The 25,862-nt window shown below is 37.0% G+C and overlaps 1 protein-coding gene across 12 annotated transcripts in view; it reads right to left on the bottom strand.

The window, feature by feature from the left end:
* MBD5 (methyl-CpG binding domain protein 5) overlaps positions 1-25,862 on the bottom strand; it is a 98,811-nt gene that overhangs the window by 47,102 nt on the left and 25,847 nt on the right. For 4 of the 12 annotated variants that reach the window (XM_026089048.1, XM_026089056.1, XM_026089057.1 and 1 more), the window contains 5 exons: positions 23,522-23,688; positions 19,379-19,513; positions 14,904-15,094; positions 10,079-10,136; positions 316-997 (listed from right to left, as the gene is read on the bottom strand). In XM_026089048.1, the coding sequence (XP_025944833.1) occupies positions 316-428 (113 nt within the window). In that variant the 5' untranslated portion in view covers positions 429-997; positions 10,079-10,136; positions 14,904-15,094; positions 19,379-19,513; positions 23,522-23,688. Of the gene's footprint in view, positions 1-315; positions 998-6,808; positions 6,968-10,078; positions 10,137-14,903; positions 15,095-19,378; positions 19,514-23,521; positions 23,715-25,862 lie in introns of all 12 variants that reach the window. The other 8 variants (XM_026089050.1, XM_026089047.1, XM_026089052.1 and 5 more) reach the window with 7 other exon arrangements.

Genomic DNA, 25,862 nt, shown 5'->3' with positions numbered 1-25,862 from the left:
CCACATGACCATAATAAGTAATAAAGAACTATTCATGCCTAAAGCAAAATGTACAGCAAGGGTATCAAATTTTCAAGACTTAGCAATATTAGATTTGGATGGCAGAACACATGTTATGGGCATGCGAATGGCGCAATTCCACTGACTTCAATGGGCTCCACTAATACCAGTGGAAAAACTGGTCTAGCACTTCCAAAAGAAGAACAAATCCTTGAAGTTCTTGAGCACAAAAGATTAGTTGAGCTGCTGATTTACCACATGTTCTGGCAAAACTACAATGAAAACAAAACCAGTCACCATTTTACATAACCTTACCTGATATAGAGCACTCCACTTTGGTCCACCCGCCGTTGCCACCCAACTGGAACTTGCACTGCTGGTGGCCCTCCATCCGTGTCCCCTCCGTCACACTCCTTTCCTCCATTCATTTTTCTGTTTCTGTTTATGAGTCTTCAAAGATATCAACAGTAAGATGATATCCTTTTACTACATGTCATCATGGCCTCCCAAAGAAGGCCATTCAGTACACCTTTCCCCAAATTGTACAAAGTGCATTGGGAGGCTCCAGCTCAGTTTGAAACCAAGTCCTTAAAAGTGGCCATTTTTGTTAATGAGTCAGTTTCCCATTATAATCCACATTAAATATGCAATGTTTAACTCCTTATATATTCATAAGGATGGACTATATAGATAAAAATTAGTGCTTCCAACCTGGGAAAATGATAATTCACCAATCCTTTGTTACCTGTCAGAAAGGAGAATGGGGAAAAGGAGAATTTCTAGTTCAACAGCATGGCTCCAAGCTTGATGACTGTCTAAGATAACTTGTATTTTGTGAAAGCTCGTCTCATTTTTATAAATATGAGTCAGATCTAATACCTCCAGGTATTATACCCTTTATATGCCACATTCTTTTTGTTTTCTTTTTATCTTCCATTCATTATCCAAGTTCTCTTCTTGAGATTCTTTCATGACTCCCCAGCTCCAATAAAACAGTCTGAAAAACACAGATATAGAAAACACATGAGCCATTTTCTTACATCTTTTAGCCCAGTTCTGTAACTCATGAAGATGTATACATCTGCATTTGTTTACATCAAGATATCATATACATCAAGAGTTTAGAATCAAAATTTTAACCATCAATGAAACTGTAAAATAAGGGTTAGGGTAAATACAATCTCACTAGCATATTCTATTTATATGTGAATGCAACTGAATTATATCTGTAACCGCAACTGCAGTTATTAAATAGTTAATGTATAGTTTGGGTGAATTAGGGATACATCTTTTAACTGAAGTTTCACAAATGCTTCTATTCAAAATTATCACTGAATGACTCACTCAGTTAATGCCCTTTATAAACTGTTTATAAAACTAAACGAATTTAATGTGAAGGAAGTTGCTTTTAGGGTTGATAATATCCATAAGAATGGAAAAAATTTTGCATTTAAACTAGATTGCAATAATCAGTGTAAAAAAAGTTGTACAATAAAAAGGAAAAAGCCAGCATCATTAGATTTCTTAATCTAAGTTTAATATCAGAATCTTCAGGTTTTTCTGCATAGATGTCAGAATGCCTATGAAACAACTTAAATGTCAGAAGTAATACACTTTTCCGATATTCTTGTATGAGCAAGTCTTCTTTAAAGTAGTTCAGAATTACATGAACTGTTATCCCCCCAAAATAAAGTTTTATAAGGAATCCAGACAAGAACTAACTCTCGAGATTGGAAGTTTTATTAAGGAATATGCAATTCTAGTAAGTATGTTATAAAAACTAGAAAACAATAATCCTAGAACTCTAACATTAAAGAGCATTGATGACTTTCTATTGTAGTAAAAACTCTATTACAGGTTTTATTTGTAATTGTATGCCAATTCCGCCTCATCGTTCCCACTGCTAACATTTTTAAATACAGCAACTGTTGCTATAGACCTGGCTGATTTTTATAAGAAAAAGTTTTCTGAGATAGAAAGACTGAGGATTTTAAAACATTTCTACAACAGCATCAACAACACATTAGGTGTACGTGTAACAATAACAGCAGCTCCTTCAAGACCACTAGAGGAAGACTCCAGAGACATAAATTCAGTCCTCGAAATGATTCCTTTAAGTATTCTTATGCAGTACATGCTCTTTGGATGTGCTACTTAAAAATGTAAAGTTCAAAATGTTACATAACGAAAAAAAAGAAACCGATGTAATATTTACGAAGTGATGTGGACTGGAAAGCAGCAGGCTGGACATATTCCCTCGACTAAGGTGCAGAGATCTAAAGACTAAACACTGCGATTCCTTCCTGGAAGAAGGCTTCCCGAAAAGCCTGCCACAGCTTTCAGGGACCTGTTTCAACTTTCCTATACTCTGGAGTACCCCAACAGGATGTAATCCTTGGCTGGCCAAAACTGGGGAAAGGATGAGGAAAATATATGGCTAGAGGTTTGCACAGATAAGATCCTGATTAAAACAGGGAGGTTGGAATGACTGCATTTATTTCTTCAGAGTTACGTACACATAACTCCCAAGTTGCCCAGTGCGTGCAGTGTGTCTTGCTTACAGCAAGCACCTCGGAACAATTCCACTTTGCAAGATACTTGCATGCCCTGCCTTTTTTTTTTTTAAGAGAACATATTTTATTAGTAAATGGAAAATGGAAAATTTTATTACTAAATTGTGAATCTCCATCCAGGAGGTGGAATCAAAACGCTATGGAAATTGCACAAGTTTTGACCTACAGCCCAGATACATGTTTAAAGAAGCAAGGCATAATTTGTGACATATTTGCTGCTTCACCTGCCAAATGAAGGTAATTTGTAAGAGAGAAAAGAGCTTTCTGCGGGCATCACCTGGGGCTTCTCCAGACAGACACCTGCCTTGGAAGCCTCCTGCCCGTTCCTCTCCACCGCGCCCTGCCGGCGAAAGGAGCGGAGGCCCCGCGGAGAGGCTCGGCTGAAGCCCTACCCCCTTCCTCGGCAGGCAGGGTCTGCGTAAATGCGTTACGCGTGGCACTCCGTGCAGCCTGGCCACCTGCTACAGAACTGAAGATCCTGGTCGCTGACACTGGGAAGGTGAATAAGGACAAGCTAAAGAAGATTAGAGTGAATGTCACATGAAACACCTTGCCGTCTTTCATACAAACAATATATCCTTTAATCTCTAAATCTGGCAAACAGAAATGGGATCTGGGAAGCACTTGGCAACAGGACAAGACTCTCGAGTCCTGGACTCCTGAGTTGAGCCTTTTAGTTTAACAAAGTTTTGTCTTGGTTGCTAGGTTGGTTTTATCCCGATTAGCAGGATAACAGATGATGTTTCATCAAGTACAAGACTGAATTTACCTTTAAGTTTCGTTATTATTGCAAAAAGGTGCTTTGGAATTTTATTACAGGTTCCATGTAAGACTAAAATAAGTAAATTATCTCCCCATTATTTTTAATGAGAATTAACATTCCGTAATACACTAAAATTAGAATCAGAAAAGACATATTAAAAATACTGGAAGCAGATGCTACAGAGAAGGCTCATTTCTTGACCCAGCCTAACTTGTTGCTATTTAGGGCAATTACATTGGATCCATTACGAGGAAATAATAGCCATCAAATTTTTTTTTTTTGCACAAGCAGCAAGAGACACTTGCAAGTAACCTTATATTTTTACTGGTTCTACGATGCCATGTATCAGCTAATGTTGCAATCTATCACTACCATAATGTTTATCATCATTTAATCAGATAAATCATCTTTCTGTGCTACACATATCTTGAAATAGTATGGCAAGAAGCAAAAAACTTCATATAACTGCTTCTTCTGTGGCAAATATTTAAAGATTTTTACTCGGTACAGTGAGTTGGTATAAAATGGCTGCTTCAGCCATATGCTTTTTGGCAAAATTTATTATTTATACGACTTTTTCTTGAAGGCTACTAGAGACTGAAGAACTGTAAAGTAGTACAAGGATTTCAGTGATGTAAAAATCAGAGCATACACATGATTATCCATTTTTTCCCAAGGTACAAAAATATTTCAAACAACACACACACCCTAAGCAGAAAACAGCAAACGATGCTGTTCCCATTAACCAGGTTGGACCTTTTATCTTTTAACTTACTGCACTTGTGTAAGTTGGGCTCTGCGAGGACACGCCAACGTGCCTGCATGCAATGAATTACAGGGAAAAAAGGCTGAGGCTCTCTGGAAGCTTCTTAGAAGTACATAGCTCATCAGTGTGTAACTAGTCACGTTTTTATGTGTTTAGATGAAAATGCTTACGGAAGCAAGATTAGTTCGGTAAACCTCAGCACAGTTCAGCGTGGATTTCCACAAATTACAGGCAATAAAATAATCAGAAATTGCTTATTGTAACCATCGCATATATCTATTAGGCATAAACGACAAAAATAAGAGGTTGCCACTGATGCTGTCATACAAAAGCTTTCACTGAAACCCACATCCAGAGCTGCTATCCGTTATTTTATTCCACTGCACGACACCATAGAAAAGCTAAGCGTGGCAGAGATTCCCTCCAACAGGAGTCAGTCCTTCCAGCTCTGCCGCGAGAAGGGACACCCTTCGCATGCCCCAACACCCGCTTCTCAGGCGAGGAAAACGGAGCTGAGGAAGGCAACAGGGGAGAAGAGGACGAGAGTCCCTTAAAGCTGCTTGAGCCTGGCTCTTTTTCACCCTACAGCTGGCACAGGCGGGTTTCACAATATGTTTTAAACGGTGATGCAGGCCAGCCTGGACAAGGAGCTGCAAGTTCTGAGGAGACACCTGCAGAGGACAGCGGCACTGTGCTATTAGGTTTGACCAACCCTTCCGCGGCTGAAAAAGGACACTTAAATCCCAGCAGGGATCGGCATGACTGTGAATGCCCTGACGTACGGAGCATCCGCTTGACTACTCAAACCTTTACATTTCTTGCCAGCCCAGAATCTTCCAACTCAATTGCCCAAACGCTGTTGCTTCCGATGTACCATCTTCCCTTTCTCTACCAAAGTATTCTAACCAAAGTAATTCTATTGGTTAAGAAAGTATTTGGATTTTGGACTGGATCCAAAGTATTTTGCACACTGGATTCTATCCAAAGGCCTGATTTTCATCAACCCATGTAATAAATACCTCTTCTCTGTAATCTCATAATAACTCCAGACAGCTCATGTTATCTCACCACGAGTAACACAACTTTCCATATCCAAATCAATTACTTCTTTTTTTCTGTGTGCCAAGACATGCCTTTTAGATTTGTTTTGCACTCCACTTTCATTATAATATGTTTAAAAATATTTCATGAGAACTATATAAAACTATACTGAACTGTTTTCCCCCTACTTCCCCCTGCAAATAACCTTCCTCCCATGAAAATTTTCTCCCTAGTTTTCATATGCTGAAAGCATGTTTTCAATTTTTAATGGAGTTGTCTCACTTTTTAAAATGCTCCACTTTCAAAGCTTCTTTGAATGCTTAGCTGTTAATGTTTACTTTATCAATTTTTAGTTAAGTGGTGAAATAGAAAACTTGGTATAAAGTAAAATAAACTTAAATTAGATAATAATAGTCTGGATTCACAGCTATCACATGATAGATGAACCCACATCTGGACTTACATCCATCACAGTGATACCCATGTAACATTTATTTCATTAATATGGATGTAAACTCAGTAAGTCATATTTTGACATTCTAATATTGAAAATATGCTTTGTAACTTTTTAAGAATGAACGTTTAAGTGTGTTTAACAATTCTACGCATTACAGAGAAAAGCTGCTCAGAGGCCTTGACAAAAGACTGCCTCTCTGATGCACAAAACTCAGCCCTTACTGAGGGCATGACCACAGATTTTGGGTATAAAGTTTTGCAAACACTCAGAACATCCACAAAACATACTGTGTATAAATTCAAATACCAAACTCACTTCCAAGCTTTACTTTCTATCACAGAAATACTTATGATCTATATTTAATAAAATTCAAAAAAACATCCCCCACAGTTATTGTTAAAGGAAAATTCTGTGTTTTACTGATATTAGTTCATACACATTCAGAAATAGAACTGCCCTCAAATCATGGTCTTGGGGTTTTAGAACTAACACAAATTTTTAGCTTGTTAAAGAGCATTATTTTCAAACTATGCAGAGTTAAAATGAGCTTTTATTTAGTTATCACTTGCTAATTATTAATCTGTTTAAGTCTATCAAAGCAATTAGTTAGGATTCTCTTGTATCATCTAATTAGAAACAAATGCATGTTCCATCACTTTTGGGGAATGCTTTTCCATTTTGAAAAGAAGCATTCTGTTCACTAATTAGATCGGTATTGAACAATTTATGAAGTGCTATTTTTATGTGAGTGGTTAAATAAACCTATGTACCTAATGTATATTTTGTTATATTGGATTCTAGGACTAAAGCATAGCTGTATACATGATATACTCTGGTCTTTGTTTTGAGAAAGACATCTTCATCTTATTCGTAAACAAGGAGTATTAAGAATACACTGCAACAACCATAAAATTGATCTGTATTGAATGATTTAATTAAAATGGTACATTTTAAATTGCTTTTAGTGCAGAAGCAGTTTATAGCAGTCCAACTACCTCTGGTAGGAAAGTATTTTGAACTGTACAAATGACAGCACTGTTAGGTACTGGAACAAGGCTCATGTGGTCCTAACTTAAACTGGTTTTGATGGCGTTGAACTTTTCAGGATTGGAAGACACCAATTTAACCACTCTATAAAATGAGCGCTATTTGGATGAATTCACTCTTAAATAGCGAACAATTTCATTCAAGCCCCAAGGCCATCTTACCCAGCCCTCTCCACGTCCACCATGATCTTTGCCCACTGCATACGCCCCGGCTCAGAGAGAATTTCTTAGCTGCATGGACATAATCCTGCAGCACTTGGTTTCTAATGCTGCCAGACTAGACGATGGGAGCAGCCGCTTCAGGGCGTACTATTTAGGAACCTACAACAATGAAACAATTTTCAGCTGTATCGCTGATAGCTAGGGAAAAGATTCTGACAGAAAAGCAGTGATTTATTTTCATGGATTCTGGCTGATCATTAGGACTGCACAATACGAACCTCTTCTGCTAGGCTACGCTGGACCAGAACGCCTTTAGCTAAATAGAAATTGTAACCCTTCCTAGCGATACTTCCAGTACCGAGAAAAAGCAACGAGGTTTCCTCGATTTATGAGACTTAGCTAACTAGCACTACAGCTCTCCAAGGCAATGGCTGCACTGGAAAGGAGAGCGACTCTTTTCACATCCTTTACGTAGTGTAAGCATAGAAGCAAAATCTGAAACTTGCTCAAAGTGTGATTCCTTTTAACACATCTAGCTGTGCGACTCCCCGAGTTGGGAACAACTGAGGTCTTCATTTCCAATAAAAAGATGGAAAGAGTATTTCCTTTAGGGAACTGGTCATAACTGTGTGTATGTGAGACAGGCCTATGCTGCTTATACTTACTTTACACTGCCAAAACAAAGCAATCAGGCTTTTTTTACTTTTAAAGTTAAAACTAATATTTGGTAGGAACACAAGCAATTCAAAACAGCTAAGTTATTCTGCCGAACAGAATTTCATGTCACCATTATCAGCAAACCTTTTTTAGGGAATGTTATGAAATAAAATGTCACTAACCTACTGCTAATAAGAGGAAGTGAAGAAATGTCCATTTTGTCACTCTAAAGAGGAGTTTGTATAATGAAAAATGTTTGTCTCCAGCAACCTACCAATCTAGGGAAAGTGAAAATGGACATAGATGTTTTTCTGTTTTTAAAATGACCAAAAGCCTTTCGTGCATTTACTTTTCAATAGCCTCATTTCCATCTGCAAACATAAAGCTGCAGTAATCTTACACAAACCGATTATTTTTTTTTATTTTCTGAAACAGAGCAGCAAGTAAAGTATTATGCAGCAGAGAAGAGACTGCATAATGAGGTTCCCATCTGATGAGTTTAAAAGGATAAAACTTTCTATAACAAAGACAAATCATACTTAAACTCTTCTTCTGAACAGCTTCTTCTCTCCAGTTCTTCCTTCCCTCACATCATGCATGTTCAGTGCGTGCAGCCAGTTCTGCACCCGGAAAGGACTCTCTTGTTTGGTCCCCTTCAAGCTTTCTTTGGGTAAGAAATTCTGTCTCCTCTAAAACCTATTTTACCATAGAGAACTCCAAGACTCTTCAAGTATTTTATTTTGTGGACAAAGTTCCTTTCCAGATTTTAGTGTTTTGGAGCAGGGATAAGTAGTTAATTTTGAGGTTAGATGTCCTCTATCTTAATTCTCTGCGGCTTCCCTTTCATGGTTGTAACACTGACTTTTTAAAAATTGGTGGACGTTCTGTTAGCTCTAGAAGAGACAGCAAGCTCTAGAAGTCTAGCACTAGAAAGTTAGCAAAACAGACACCATATCATGAGAAAAGACAACCGTGAAATGTGGAAGAAAAAAAAAAGCAGTCTGCACTACAAGAGAGAAACAATTCAGACCTTCAAAGAGCAACTGCCGCAACAAAAACGGATAGCAAAACAGAATAATCTGATTTGTCACAGTGGGGTCCATCTCTCTCTTGCTAACTTAATACACAGATACATTAGAAAATGACCACTGTAGACAATTACGTTTGTCAGGAAAAGTGATAAGGAAGTTACAGACCAACATAAACTTAAAACTGTAGAAGTAACGCACTGATTATCATCAAGAAATTCAGCTACAAATATAATAAAGGTTCAGACTACTTCCAAAGTAGATCCAAGCACATAAAGAAAAGAAGAAAGTTGTTCCCTCAATGTTTCAGTCTTCCAAAATCTCAAATTATTAAATATAATTTTATAACAGTTTTTTAATGTAGCTTGTATGAATTTCAGAAACAAAAAAAAAAGCAGGAAAATTCAATTCATTTTCACTTACACAGTTAAAAAAAAAAAGAAAAGAAAAGAAAAGAGAAAAAATCAGGTTACTGGAAATATGATCAACAGCTTTGAACTGCAGTCCTGACAATTATCCCTCAGTTAAGATAACCCCAAATCTCCATTAACTGTGCTATGTAATGTCAAAAATACAGCAGTAAAGGGTGAAAATAAAATTATGCTTCTGAATCTCAAATGCAGAGACCTCAGTAAGCTACATAAACTTCCTTTGTATTAGACACCTGAAGTTCAGGACACAGAAATACTTAAATCATTTGAATAATTCAGACTGAGTTTCTGAGTAAGACAATGTCAAAAACATAGTAGGATTGCAAATTAAGCCTCTAAATTATGCTTTTGTGCCAAAGTAATATGTCATGTGACTATACTATTTTTAGACACATGGAATTTTTTCTCCAAATGTCTTTTTTTTTTTAAACATTGTTTACTGAAATATGCACCTCTACTCAGCAATTTCCCTCATGAAAATACTCTTAAGATATTAAAAATAAGATAACAAACCCCAGCTATTCAGACACCTTAACGCAAACTCTGCAGCATTATCTGGCATAACAGTAAAAGTGCTTGAGAGCTTAGGCTGCCCCTCTGAAATCTGGCGTGCTACAAACCTGCACAGTATGATGCATGAATCTCTTTCTAGCATTAGTAGATTATTATTCACTGTCTTTCAATGATACACTAATTGAATGCATATTTGGAGGATTTGGCCCCACTGTTTTATTTATGAGATAGTCAGTATTAAGAGTCTTCCTCTCTTTTCTAAAAGAGCACTCAGAAGTTTAAGGATATGTACAAAAAATAGTGGGTTATTTTAATCCTTTTAAATGCCTTCACTCCATGAAAATTATGACAAATATTTATTGATATACAAGAAGCCCATTAATTTTAAGTTTAATATTTTAAAATAAATCTCTATGAAGGCTTGTATACTTGACCTTTTCTTATGTAGTTTCCTTTTTCTATTTACACAGGTCTGAGTCAACTGTTTTATGAATATACCTCTCAATTTAAAATACTCTCTCAGCCTCCTGTTAAACCTTGTATTTGGTTTGCTGTGTAAGAAATATGAAATAAGTAATGCAAATATACAGTATTTTGAATATGCTAATTAGCAGTAGTATACAGGATAAAAAAAAACTGACCTTTTTCCTCATTAAGCATTAGATTTAAGGTGGATATGTTCGTCTTGTTCATTCCAAGCTGAAAAACAAAGAATCAGTTGAAACAGAAGATAAGCAATACGGTCCTCTTATTATGTTAAGATTTCAATATTAAATTATTCTTAATTAGTCCTTAATATTTATACTCATTTAATCAGTGAGGTTTCTTTGAACAGTGTTTCTACTTTGAAACTCTGCAACAAACACCTGTTTGCACTCCATATTTTGTACACATTTTATTTCAATAAAACATCATAAGCATATAAAAGATAATCTAAAGTACAACTTAAAAAACCCCCTACTCTACTGAAGTTTACTCTGCATTCCAGCAACAATGACAATAAAGTTCTCAACTGTGCATACGCAAGATTTTGTGCTTACTGAGCCAAAACCTCTTTGCTGTCTCGCTGGCCCAGGGAGAGCTCAGAACTTCGTTAACCTGCCCCTGTTCTCCGCGGGCTGCTGCAGCAGAGCTTCTGGCAAGACTCACCAACTCATAATCCCCTTTACTCCAAGATTTACATTCAAGAAAAAGCAAGGTATATTCAATCTACTCAAATAGGCATAGTATCTAAATGTTAGTTTCTGCATATTTTTAGGCTGAATTTTTACATAACAAGTGTCAGAGCTATTCACATTGACACCTTAATACAAGGACAAATTTCATTGTCCAATAAACTGCCAAAGACTACTTTCTGGCTCCTGGGAAATGAAATACGTGTTTTTATGATGATAAAAATCACTCTGCTCTCCATTTTACTACAAGGGTTGTGAAACTCTCCTTGGAGTTATTTCACCATCCAAACGATGCTAAAAGTCTAGATTTTAATTAAAAAAAAAAAAAAAATCTTTCCCTGCATATGTTTCCAGAAGCACAATTTTAGAAAAATATTTTTAAGTTAGGACTCAGAGATGGAACATGAAATTTCTTCTCAAATTTTTAGGTTACTAACCTGCACTTTAACACAGAAGTCTGGGCATTTTCAATAAGTGTCTAAAGAACCTTTGTACAACAGACTTCTAAAAGCAAATTCTTTTGCCACTTCTAAACAGTTTTTTTCTACAGTTAACAGAAGTGTTAAAAGGCAAAAACTTTGGCTATCTGGACTTTGACCAACAAAAGCCAATTTACTGTGCTTCTGAAAAAAGGATACGCAGGCTGCTAAGCATACTTTACTTTAGGTAAAAGCTTTTTTTTTGCCTCCTTAAATACCCCCTTTCTTCCTCTGCAAAACAGGAATGAGTGTTTTTATACTGAACGGATCTCTCAAGACTTCCACACCCTCTCCCAAATAGTTGGGCACTAGGAAAGACTGGTATTGCCTCTTCCCGGGATATCGTTAGGTGTAAGGTAGAGCTCGACGGTCCCTGAACGATGCTCAACGCTGTCTTGTCAGGTGTCTGTGGCTTTGCTCACTTGAGGCACTGTAAAACCTGATTTTACTACACGTGCAATAAAACGCACGTACTCTAAGCTGGACAAGAAAAGGTTTGATTCCCTTGAGAGGGAATTCAAGCTCGACAAGTGAAAAAGCACTGCACCAGCTCATCAAAGCAGAGAAAACAAAACTGAGAGTAAAGACCATGGGTTCGCAGGAATTAGTAACGCCTTTCCCTATTTCCCTCTTAATTATAACGTTTTAAAAGCTTTTTAAAAGACACTCATTTAGTAACACAAATATATCCTGCCACCAAAAAAAAAAAAGCCCCAAAAACCAAAAACCAAATGTGGCCACCTGTGTCATGAACAGATGCCATCAACTTTTGGAATAAAAATATAAGAAATGTGAATTCAAGGTATAGACAGGTAAGACAGCTTTCTGCTTCTCTTTTTTAATGTATTTATTTCTTATGTTACACTGATGCATACCATCTCAATGAAAGTCTGAATTCACTGAAATCAATGGCAAGCATCCAAAGACTATTGAACCTGAATTTCACTCCAGCTTAGATAAGGTCTTTTAAAGCACTTTATACAAGAAAAAAAGGCCTTTGGTTCATTTTCATGTACTGAAACTTGCTGTCAGTAAGTAAAGATTTTAAATACCAAATACCTTAAACTGGAATATGTTACCATTAGTACAAGAAGTTTTGAGGGAAGTAAAACAAGGCTAACGCCAGAGTCAAGCTGGTAGAATTACCGACACTGCGACTCCGGTGAGGGACCTCAGGAGAGCAATCTAGGCAGCCCACGGGCACTGAAGGAAGATCAAATTTACCAAGACCATCTCTGGATGCTGCTTCTCTATGCGTTTTAAAAACTTTCAATCACAGACTTCATCACAGCTGTAGGTAAAAATTCCCAGTTTTTCATCTGTATTTACAGTCAGGTATCAGGAAAAACAAAAAGGTGGCCTGCTTTCTCCTAACATCTATCCTAAACTATCTTTAGTGCAAATTAAACTTTTCTGTATTTTTTTATCCACAGAGGAACTGCCACCATTCCTTTTATAAAAAGCTCTTATCTTTTTCAAGCCTCCCATCCATCCTCCAGTATTCTTTTTTCCTACAATAAACAAACACAATTCTTTCAACGCTAAGTCTCTCACTAGTTTGTTGTTCTCCTTTGCCCTCTTCCAGCTAACGAAAACTGTTTTTCAAGAGCAGTGTCCAAAACTGCAAAATATATTCTACCTGAGGTTTTACTAACTTACTAGCTTGTAAAATTGCCAGCACTCAAGGAAAGAACATTTATGATGCGTATTTTCTTCAAGCTCTCCAATCATCTTCCTCTTTTAGAGGGAAAATGCAAAGAAACACAGAAGTTTCCGAAAAATTACTGAAATTATTAAAAATTATTTTTAATACCTTTTTTTCAAGCCAAATGTCTGTCCAGAAAGTAAAAAAGATTTTAAAGGAGGGAAGAGGTCTTTAAGGAAGGAGAGATAGGAGATCTAGGTTTGTGCTGTCTCTAGAAGAGAAGGTGAAGGGGGAGATCCCATTGCTCCTTTCAACTAGCTAATGGCGGAGTAGAGAGACGATGGAGCCAGACTCTTCTTGGATGTTCACATTAAAGGACAAGAGGCAGCACATGGAGTTGCGAGATGGGAAGTTTTAAACAGACGTTAGGGAAAGATTTTCACCGTGAGGATGATTTGGTATATCCTTGTACAGAGGCCCAGTGAAGTCGTGGGATCTCCAACCTTAGAGGTATTCGAAATTCAGATGGAGAAGGCCCTGGACAACCTGTTCAAAGTTGGCCTTGCTTTGAACAGGGGGTTGCACCAGACGACCTCCAAATGTCCCTTCCAAATGATATCATTCCAGGATTATGTGGTAATTCTGTCTCGTGGCTTCCCTAGCTACTGTTGTTTGCTATCTTCAACAGAAAACATTAAACAATGCTTCATTAATACAAGTATTTGTGTCTTTTCATCCAACATCATGGAGAAAAGAATCTGTTCATTTACATGCTCAGCAATTTACTTATCTCAGAATCCAGAGCTTTTCTTAGAGACGCTTGCCTTATGACCTATTCACGTCCGAGACCGGCCAAATTTGATTATAAAGGGAGTAATGCCCTCACTAGAAAGTTATGAAATCCTGCAAGTCTGCTTTCAAGAATTTACAGTATCAGGTATGGAAGCCAGGAAAACAAGCACTTCTGAACGTAGCCACGAAAGTGTTAGAGTCCATAGGTACAATTTACAAATGCCAAGGAGAAAACACCACAGTGCCTTCCAAATTTTCATAAAATCCTACCAAAGTAGAGTGCTTTTCTGTTAACTCTCTCTACTGAAAGGGGCAGCTCTCTAAAAAATACAGATTCAAAATGACTTGGGAACCTCAAGTATTCTGTGGGAATACCATAAAGACAGGTTCCATTTTCTCCTTTCCCAATACAAGCTGCTTTATGAAGACCAACAAGGAAGAAATTCCTGATGAGAATGCAAACATACCAGTCTGTTTAAAAACCTTATTTTGAAGCAATAGTACTCAACTACATTGAATCATTATGATGCCCAAACAACCTATTGCAGATTGACATAATTTTATTTAAAAAAGAATAATGTACATATTTCTTCAACTGGGGCACATCAGATTAGGATTCTCTTCAGTCTTTTCTGGAGGGATTTAAAAAAGCTTTGGAGAAATCTTAAAGCTATGGAATTAGGCTGGTATTTATAGCTCAGATTCCTAGTGTGCTCTTTGAGCTTCCTAGGACGTTCTTTTTCTCCATCTGCTGGCTGCTGACATGGTATAACCTTATATTTTGAATATGAAAATGTATAAGAATAAGAGCACTTGATTTTACATTTCACGGTAAAGTTCTAGCTTCATCTCAGGACAAGCCAGCTACACTTAGTTTCTACAATATAATCTAGGTCAAGAAGGGTGCTGAGTATTTTCTGATGCCAATAAGTGGAGTTCTATTGTTTAATTATGTCAAAATATATTACTACCAATTATGACTAATACTCATATGAATCACACTGTTACAAAATTATAATTTTCTTATCATTAAAATACTGTACTTTATATGCTGTTTCAATGGAATGTGTTAAATCTAGGTCAACAATGCTTTTTTCTTCCTTGTTCAATTAGCAAAAAGGTCCACGTATGGGTGCACTGTCTATCTTACAGAAAGATATGAATTGCTAAATTGTTTACTCCAGCACCGTTAAATGCTGAATTTTTCACTGTCTACTGTTCTTCTGATTAGCTTTTCTAACATTGCCTCAAATATGTTATAATATATCACCTGAAATATCTTTTGCAACAATCTTTCCTACAACAGCACAGATCTATGAAAATGAAATCCTAAGTCTGTTTAAAAAGATTCACTGATTTGCTTTTGAATACTTACCTTCAACGCTCCTCATGGTCTTGCTTCTAGTGACTTGGGGATCTTCAGGTTTCTTAAAATTCTTTGTGCCCTTTCAGCTTTGCTTTAGATATTCTCCTGTTTACAGCTCGGTGATGGGCTACGGCCATTGAGGCTGGGTCCTGGCCTTGCTGCACCCCTCATGTGTGGAACTCCTGCACCCCACGTTACATCTGTCGAGACAGGAACATTGCTCGAATTAAAGGATGAGCCAAATGATTTTATTTCACTTTTCCTGACTGCTTTCGAAGCCATTATCCAATTACTTTGTAGTATAAACTGCAATAATACTTGCTTTAAAATAAGGGTAGGATAGCTCTGACTGGAACTGATGGAAAAAAAAGGTATGTTTTACTAAATTATGATGGTTATTTCATTGTCTGCAAGAACGAGTAGATTTCTATAAAAATAAGTATATGGATTTTTAAAAGGATGGAACTAGTATAAAACTGTATGCATACAAAGTCACATCTTCAAACAAATGTAGTTGTAGTGACGCATGCTAAAACCTTCAGCTAGTAAGGCAAAAAGCCTTGGCCTTAAAGAGCCAAAATATTGCAGCTAATACTACATGAAAATACTTTAAAAATACAGTTGCAATTTCTCTTGCTTTTTCTCTCTTTTTTTGTTTTTTTTTTTTGTTTTATTTTTAAATCACCTGACTGGCCTCAGTCACGTAGAAGGTCCCACCAGCATGGTTTGCGAGCTACCAAAGGGGACTGCTCAAGCACAGGGATACGGGCGAACCCCCGCGCAGGGCCGCAGCGAGGGGCACTACGTAATGCCTCCCACTCAACAACGAAAGCACGGGGCTGCTGAGGAGCTATTTACTTAAGAAACGACGCCAAAACATGCCTGCGGCCCTCCGCTTGCTCCGAGTTGGGCTCCGCTTGCGGCAGCTTCAGTGTCTGCGACCCTGAGAGGAGCTAACGACCTTCGCAGGACTCTGAGTCAATTAATCAGTTCTTTCAGAGGTGAAATGGATTGGTGCTCGTTAGGTTAAAGGCATATCCAGAAGAGTTAATGTAGGCCTTTACGTGTTATACTTTGAAGCCTGTGGGCTCAATAACAGTGTACTTAGGGATTAGAAACACACTTTCAACAAATTCAGAATTATAGTGGTTTTTACGTTGTTTGAATAAATCTTCTATTCCAACGGATGCAACATGTCCAATCACTGTTTCTTCAGATCCTACCGAAAGCCTAAAGTATCTGTTCTGATCTACAGGTCTTTTAAAAAATGTTTGCCATCATAGTAAGGGTCTTGGCTGTTGTTAAAAACCTTTTCCTCTCTCCAACAGAGAACACAAAACATGTAAGAAAACCTCCAGTTTAGTCAAACAGGATATATGCGGATTCATCAAAAGTAGACTGGTAGCAAATACCAAACACAGTATTTACTACATTTCTTAAATATCTCAGTTAAGTTCATAAGCAAAAAAAAGTTTGCTTTCTCGGCAATGACCTGCTCTTTAGCTTTTATTGATTTATTATTATTAGTACCAGTAATTCAACTGAGCTATTAGTTGATCAGCACCTTTCCAATTTAAGGGCAAAATAGGGTCACAATATATTGTAAAAATAGATACCAGACAGTCTGTTTTTTTTAAGATGTATTTACCAACCCAGTAGAGTCTATCATGGATCTAGCTTGTTTTTTTTCACAGGCAAACTATTTAGAAGGAAAAAACTTAACTCATTAGAGTTCTCTAGCCGATATCACTTTGAAAATTGTGTTCCTATAAAAACATAAATATATATTGTATGAAGTTCTTACTCTTTAGGCTTTCTTGAAGTCTGGGACACCAGACAGCTTTCAGTTTTGAGCACTGTACATTCAATGTTTCTGAAGATTACTAGGCTTAGCAGTTCTTAAAACTGAACGTTTTTATTTACTGAGACTACTAAAAGATACATAGGTGATGGCTATGCAGCTAACATCAGTAGTCTACCAATGCCCGTGAACACCAGGAAATAGATAAAAAGTCTTCTTAAAGACTAAAGAGTGCTTTGTTCAAAACTGTTAAATCTTCTGCTTCCGCAAAGTCTAAAGATAAAGATAGCAGGCCAAAATGACAGCTTGTTCTTGTTGCCAGATCATCCAGTCCACAGACATTAAAAAGATGATTAAAATAAAAATAAATAATAAAACATTCATAATAAAGTAACAAAATCGATATTATTGCTATTACTAAAATAAAGCCTCTTCCTCTTAGTTGAAAGGGTTTACAACAAATAAAACAATCAGAACACTAATATCAAAGCAATGCGACTTGACAAAAGCAAGGAGTCATAGGGATCCAAATATACTACAGAAAAAATACTGCATTTTAGCCAGTGAAAATTTGGGGTATTCAGTGAAGAAAACTGCAGTTGCTCATCACAAAGCCAGACTTCATGCGAAAGGAGAACGATGTCTTGGTATGGACACAGATGTGGTGGAGACTGGGGCCGCGGGGAGCTTCCTCCTGCCAAGCGTCCCCAGGACTTGCAAAGTTGGGCTCTCAGGAGCGGGCCTTAGCTACGAGTTTTTAGCTTACCAAGAAAGCAAACGGCAATGTTTTCTACATTACTCAGAAATTCTAAATTCTAAAGCTTAAAATCTGACATATAAATGGCACAATTTAAATAGACAAATTTCTTCAACTGTAGGAATGATAGAATTTTTAACTTTCTTCCTCTCTATATAAATCTGATGTATGAAATATTTGAAAAAATAAACATCTTTAAGTTACTCATAAAATTGTAAATAAATACCTTAAGAATCTATGGCTTCATAACATAGCTTTCCTTTACAGCAATAAAACAAATGGAAAGATGGTATAACCTATCTCTAAAGAACCTGCATACAAATATATCTCAGACTGTAATTTCACTATGGAAATAATATTCTTTGGATAAAATTATTTATTCATGTTTAAATACATTGAAAGGTATTGATTGGAGACATTTTTGTAAAGACCTTCCCTTAAGCACATAACGCTACTCACAGCAAACATTGTAAAACAAATTTACTGGAAATAATTTCAGTAGATGGTGAAGTAGCCCAGCAATGAAACCTAAGTCATACTCGAGCTTAAAATAACTAGGTCATATGGACAAGACTGAAGACTGAAGTGGCATCAGTAGAAGAAGCTTCTAGTGAAGGCCCCAAGAAACCTACATTATTAAAATAAATTTGAATATATAACCTGTTTTTTGACCTGTAATATCTAAATACAATAGTATCAATGAACTAATGATAAAAATTGTCTTATTGAGCATATGGAAATGAAAACATGTAAAAATTTCTGCTGAAAGAGCAATTACATTACCTTAATTATATATCTTCAGTTTACAAACTTACTAACATTAAAACATTACCATCACAGACATAGGTGACCAGCCATACAGTATAGTTTTATAAAACGCTAAGCCTAAATCACCAGTGATAATCAAAATGGTCCTGTGTATCTCAGTCTAGAAAATTTTTGCAGCTAATACAAATTCAGTAGGTTCAATCTTGCTGTTCCCCTCCTGAAGTCTTTCTCTCTCTCTCCTTTTAACCAACCTTCTTATTTTTCTTTGCCTATTAGGAACTATCTCTTTTTTGTGATAAAGAACTAAAATAATCATCTGTAAAAAATTTCAAAGGATTTTTTTCCCCCGTTCAATTAAAAAATGAACACTTGACATTGAAAAAAAGCACTTATACTTCTGGAAATCTGCTATTTAATGTAAGATAGTGATTATTAGAGACTGTCCCAGCTATTATTAAATAGTTAGCACTGCATCATGCATGAAAAGATTTTTTATCATTCAGAAGTAAGTATAGGACTTATACACTGACTACAAAACATTTATGCTTCTATTGCATACATATCCATAATAAACTTCCCCATGAGTTCTCACCAAGGTGCAGGAATCTAATGGTGAATGTATTTTTGGAGGAAGAGACAGCTGTTTTTTCTGCGAGTGCGCTTTCTCATTTGCTTGTGAGCTTTCTATTACATAATAAATCTGTGCTAACAGATTAAAAATCCAAAGACTGTCCCCATCTAACTTTTTAAGATACACACAATATTCTTATAATTATAGTACTTGACGAATCTAAAATTCAGGATGCTCTACTTTTCATAAGACTGCACTAAAAAAAGCCAAAAAATGCTTTCCAGTAAAAGAAACAGGCCCACCAACTTTTCAGTTGTGTGCTGTCACGAATGAGTAGAGAATGGCAGTCAGCGAGTTTTCTTTCATGTTTGCTTTTCAGATATGTTTTAACTGTATAGTGCCTAAACTAATCTACTTGACTATTGGCTATTTCTCAGATTATTCTTTCCATGTGTAAACAGTGTTGATTAACACGTTGCTTCAGAAGAAAGAAAAAACAGAAGAAAATTTAAAAATTCAGACAACTGCATTTACTATCTGTATGTGACAGGAAGGGAACGAGTGGGAAGGAGAGAGAATTTGCTTACCTCAGATCAGGTAGACTGGTGGAGATGATCCACCAGACTTTGGTGGGTCTCTGAACTGGAAGGAATTTGGGAAGTATCGTTTCTTCAAGTCTTTATGATTCTTTGTCTGTTTTGTTGTGAAAACACCTCTTCTTCCTGTAATAAAACATACCTCGTACTAAAACAAGAGTTGCAGAAGGACAAGTTATCAATACCTGTACTTAATGTAATCTGCGTGGCTTCTCTAACATACTGCTTCACTGCACAAAAACCACAGGGGCACTCACAAACTCAAACATTGAGCGAAAGTGGTTAGTTTATGGAGGATCTCTCTGTAGTCAGTGAAGAAAGGTAGACCCCAAAGTGCCATTTAAAGCACCTAAATTAATTGGTATTCTGAACTGCCTTCTAGAAGGACCTCTCTTTCTTCATGGACCATAAACACAAAAGCAGAAGAATAGCCTCTGAAGTTGAGGGTTCAACTTTGGGTGTATCCTCCATTGCTTTGCAATTTTCACAGAATTTAAAACTATAAAAATAGAGCCTACATATTTGGAGAATAAGGAAAACTGACCTTTTTATTCAGATATTCTTGAGAAGAACTACCATAAAACTTCAAAGAATTAAAATCATCAAAAAGATGCCCAGTGCTTGTTACTTACATATAATTATATGTATACCCCCCCAATATATAAAAATTAACATGAGCAATGCAAAGTAGCTTAGATACTTATGAAAGCAGATTTTAGAACTGTAAGCATTTTAACAGTTTTGGCCCTGTGATGATAGTACTGAGCATACTCAACCCCCCACCATTATCATTTACATATACTCACACATGGAAATACATTATAATGATGCTTTCACACTTTTACCAAAAAAAGCTTAAATAGAAAAGTAGCTTAAGTGATTTTTTTTCCTAAAAGAAACACAGCTACAGATAATTCTGTGAATTGAATGTGTGAATGAAAATTGTGAACTCTGCTTCAGCAGGGCCTTGCATTTATTTATTTATTTCTATATTTATTTTATTTATTCCCATAATCAGCATAAATAGTTGCCAAAAATACCTTTGCACGATTATTATTGGACAAACTAGAGGGATCGTCAGATTTTTAGCTTTCCCAGCGTAGATCTGGAACCTTGGTAAGTCTAGAAGATCTGGCTTAATTCAGGGCTCTGTTAGCTCCACAGCAGAAAGCCTGAAAACTCTGAGGACCCCAGCATTTTCCCTTCCTTCTTCATTTTCTGGAACTTGGGCAGGAAATGCCCAACACGTAGAGCCTTAACCATGACATGGTGGCATAACCCAGTCCTTCTCTGCCAGGGCTCCATCCTCCCTCCCCTTGCTCCCGGCTGCTCCCTCTCTTTGCAGAGGCCACCCCGGTTCCACCGCTCGGTGAACCAGACACGGAGCCCATTTGTGCATTTCTACCGGATTAGCTTTAACCTAGATCAGCTCCCTAATCCGCACGGCTGGAGGAAGGCTTGTGCCGGGCTATGCGCTTAGGAAGCAACGGCACACATGCCGGGATGAATAACCCAAAGCGGGACCTGCTCTTTCAGCAGCGCATTTGCCTTACACCAGTTTAACGTGCTTGGGGAAATGCAGTATCAGTTGGTTCATTCATTTTATTTCAGAATAGCATACGATTGAAAATACCTTCTCCTTCCCCCGTTTTCATAGGCAGACTTCAGTATATTATTTCACTGTTTAAATAAAAGTAGTGTTTAGCTATCTACACAGTCAAAATGTATGATCCTAATTCTAAATTTTAACTGCCGTAATACCTAAGAGTAGTTAGGGTATGTCTTAAAATCTGTTCTGAGTTACCTGATTAAAGTCTTCATAAAGCTGCTGGAAATGCATAATCCTGTTTCTTACTGATTAGAACTGACATACATTATCCTAAAAGTTCCTAGACATAGTATCTGGAGAAAATGAAGTTAAAACATAACAGATGATATAGGAAAGCAAGAAAAAAAAAAAAATTTCTGCCTTCCCAGACTACCTTTGCATGCATGTATGGCCTTTCAGAACTGTACGATTCTTTTATACCATAGCCACATTACTATAATAACTTAAAAAATGCATTTAAGGGCCTAACAATGCAAAAAAAAAAAATTTAAAGCTAAAAAATACACTATTAAAATATAGGTCTTTTAGAGGAGCTTAAAGATTAGCTATAAGGCTAACACACTAACATGTTTGTTTTATGTATATGATATATATCTGACGATAACATAATAACATTTCTCACAGACTTGGTAACTGTCATGTGAGTAGATGTAGCTTTGTATAGAGAGGATGTAAGGGGGATACTACATAGTTGTTTTATCTGCAGTTACATAAAAAAAGAAATGGATTTTTAATTTGCAAAAGGAGAAAATCAGAGACATCAATTTAGTCAATAGCTGCAATCCTATAAACCCTACAAATCTGATACTTTCATAAAGTGACAAGTACTGATAATATATATCTTACAAATATGAAAAGACTTTTATTTTATAAAAAGCCTTGGTTTGGATAGCATAGGTGCATGTTACCATTCAGAAACACCATACATGCAGTCTCCACCCAGCGATTTAAAAACTGAATGAAAACAATCAAATTGACAAATAGATCAGTTCCAAACTATAAAGAAAATCACTGCCATGCACAACCTTGGGTAATAAAGAGGTAAGCACAGTGCAGGTCCACGTACCACAGCACTCATCGGACCTAACTGCTGGTTGCTATGGCAAGCATTGGCCTGTATTCTGTACATTAAACAGTAGTATGTTTTCTGCTTCCTTGTTCTCGGATTTTGACGCAGTTAATACTCGAGATTTATACTTATAAGGTGTGAGAATTGAAGGTTCTCTCAAATAATCATATATTTCAATTTATTTTGGTTTTGCAAAAAGATTTCATAACTAAAAATTAATTAATAATTTAAATTTTTTTCATTCATTTGTAACAGCATATTTAAAACTTGTGATTTATTTCCATTAGCTTTGTTGCATACCTGTTGTATATGCATTTCTGTTTTCTAGTTCAAAATATAAGCAATGGAAATGCAATCTACTTTTCTCCTTCACTGATCTTTAATTTAATATAGAGATAACTCTGGAACTGATGAGAACTGAGATGATAAACAAATGCTTTTAGCTGTGGATAATGCCAGTTTGTCTCCCCGCCCCCTTCTCCCTTTTTAAACAACATTTGTTAGAGATACAAAAGAATGAATTAATCAAGATGTTTTTTATTCAGTGGTTACTACTTTAAAGTAACAGAATAACTGACTTTATTTCTGTGTTTGCCCATATTGGAGATGTAGTTGTATTCCAAAGGTGCAATAGGCAGCTCGCGGTAGAATACAAGTCACTCTCCTGAGAGGACTTCCCCCTTTGTATGGCTAATGTAAAGCCATAATATACAAAATAAAAATACCCCAAAGCGAACACATTTGACAAAATACTCTCAGTAGAAGAGAGAAACACAAACCTCTTCCCACCCAAGGGGTCCACACTGACCCAACTGCAACCTCAGGTGTCCGCTACCAACAAAAAAATCCATAACAAAACTTGCTAAAAGTCAAACGCTTTTTTTTAGACAAAAAAAAGCTTCCTTTCGATCTCGATGCTGTTTCCATTCTCAGCAAGCGTACACATTCCCTCTCTTCCCCACAAACGATAATAAAGATTTTGTGCGCAACTTTGGCACCATGGCTTGACATCGGGAACTACCACAGAGAACTTTGCGTGGGGATCAGTAGCCCTGGATTATGACTTTTTACTTCTCTTGGACATGGTAATTTATTTGACCTGCAGGAACAAAGTCTCCGACGGCTATTTACAAACTGTATAAAGGAGAAGTTCACACTTCGCCTACGTTCCATGGATAAATCCACCAGCAGCATAAGTAACAGGGAAAAAAGGATACCTGGACTTTAAGCTGAATCTCTTATCCAAAGCCTCTAACTCATAAGGAAAGAAGAAATTAAATTTGGCACGTGCACTTACAGTTTATATTTTTCTTAATGATACATAATCATTGGATAAGGTGTCTTCTTTTAGACATGATATTGTGCCACTGTTTAAAATTAGATCCTCCAACAAGGAGACAATGTAAACTTTTCCGAACTGTGCTATTTCTTATTTAAATATTCTTGGCAGAGTTACCCAGAACTGGCAATTCTTGCGTCTTTTCAACTCTCGTTCTTTCTGAGCAGGCCAAACGCAGCCGTCAGAGTTGACGGTGAAAGGACTCAGGGCCTGACCGGCTTCCACTATGGACGCTTTCTTCAAGAAGATGACGACTTTTCCTCAGACTCGGACTGCAACCAAAGCTGGAGGCAGAGAAATCGGTTTTCACCTAAGTTTGAAATATTACATTGTACATCTGAAGTTCACGGAGAAAAGAATCAGCTTTTTTGTTCACTGTAAATGGACAACAGCATCTATGAATGTTTCTTCAGTTGTTACGGCGCAGGTATGAGTTAACTAGAAACTCTTAAGGAAGCCAAGTTGCAAACCAACCAACCAACCAACTCCCCCGCCGTCGGCTGCCCCACAGTCCTTTCCTGACCACGAAGCCTTTGAAAGAGGAAGAAGTACCTTGAGGACGTTCAGGAAGCGTTATTCACCACCAGTGACTTTGGTGCCAATGTTTTTAACGTGTCGATTTTCGCTCTTTGCTTATTCGCTGTTGTGACTAACTTCGGCACTGTAATATTCATCCTTTCCACACTGGCCATAAGATTTCAACCTCCCAGTAAAGTGACAACCAAACCCACCACACACGCAGTACTAGATTTCATTACTTAATACCTCTTCGGTGCTTTAAAAGCTGCTAAATTTCGTGACGCTTCGCAAAAACCTGAACAGTCTCTGTAACGCCAGCTGTCCCTGCCTGAAACCGAACAGGCTGAGAAGGTCCAAGACAAATTCCCGGCGGGAAGGAATTCCACCTCGCTGCCTAGCCCCTCGCACGCTGTCCCCTGCTAGCCGCCTCCGTCACCAGCGACCTGCCGGCAGTTTGCTGCTTCTATGTACTGCTTTCGAACCGACGGCACTGCTAATTAGTACTACTAATTGTCCAGTTCATTCATAAAGTATCGGGATGGTATTTTAGTAATCCCCTGGCAGACGACTCCTAATGCAGAATGCGGTTTCCGGAATTTTAATTCTATTCTTGCTAAGGTTAATAGATGGTTTCCCGCTGAGTTTAGTATAATTCACACTGGATCACTACTGAGCATGTATTTTTATAAAATGCCCTACTATTTGAATCTCTGTTCTATTACCTTAAAAAACCCACCTTATTAATTCATAAATAGAGATAAAAATTCTCTAAAAATTAAAAATTCTCTAAAAATTTAGCCCATGATCAAGTTAATTTTTTTTAGAAAGCTTCCATTAGATTTTATGAAGTTTGTTTTTAAGGTACTTCAAAGTATCATGGTACTATCATTACACATTTCCCTGAGTTTTAGAAATATATACCATTTTTTGGAAATGGCGTGAAGACCAGACAGACAAGTTAAATATTATTAAGCTTCTTTTAATAACAAATGTCCCAAATATCATTGGGGAAAAACATATCCATCCTCTTAAAAGGGTAAGAAAACTGGCTTCTTTGTTGCAAGGGTTTTCTGAAGTCACTGTTAAATACTCTGTTATCCATCATTTTTACTCTGTATTAAATACAGTTAAGTAATAAGTTTGTGAGAAGGGCAGAGATGAGAAAAAGACCACAGGACCACAATAGCTAGTATATAAACATATTTAAGACCTCATGAGATCTTAATGAATTTACTAATTTGAAAGCTTAATGGTGATCTTGGGCAATTACTGATATATATATATATATACACACATATACACACACACATACATACACATATATACATACACATACATGGGGGGGGGTATCGTTATGGTCAATACGGTGCTTGTAATGCTTGCTGTAGAATTTGATAAAGCTGAATTTTTCCAAAATGACATTTTGAAGTCCAACCCATACATTGGGAAATATAAAAAATCCAAGAGAAAACCCAAGAGAAACAAAACGGCACAGAAAACTGGCAATAGTAGATGAAAATATCAATTTAATCTGATAACTACTCAAGGAAAAATACACAATTTATTACCCATAGAGAACTGCTTTGATGACACCTGATGATTACAACGCACAGAAACATCCTAAGGTCAATGAGAAAGCCATTCCTAAGTGTGCAGACCCTAAATTGCCCTCAGAAAGTCAACAGCCATCCTAGCAAACTTGCCAGAATCCTTTCAGTTTCAGTTTGGGGGAATTCCCTCTTGGAGAGGCCATGAAAACCATGTTCTCAAGTATGTGACTAAGGGATGCATACAGAAATTGCCAAGCCTACTGGCTACACCTCAATTCCTCTAATTTATTTTTTGACATAGGAGTAAAGCACAAATACTTGTGCATGAATCACGTTCTCCCCCCGCTGGGAGAAGCAGCTGTGCTGCCTTGAAGGCTTCTTCTGCAAAG

This window comes from Apteryx rowi, unplaced genomic scaffold, assembly GCF_003343035.1.
Source record: "Apteryx rowi isolate R43461 unplaced genomic scaffold, aptRow1 scaffold_8, whole genome shotgun sequence".
Classification (NCBI taxonomy): domain Eukaryota; kingdom Metazoa; phylum Chordata; class Aves; order Apterygiformes; family Apterygidae; genus Apteryx; species Apteryx rowi.
This window is presented reverse-complemented; position numbering and strand designations above follow the sequence as displayed.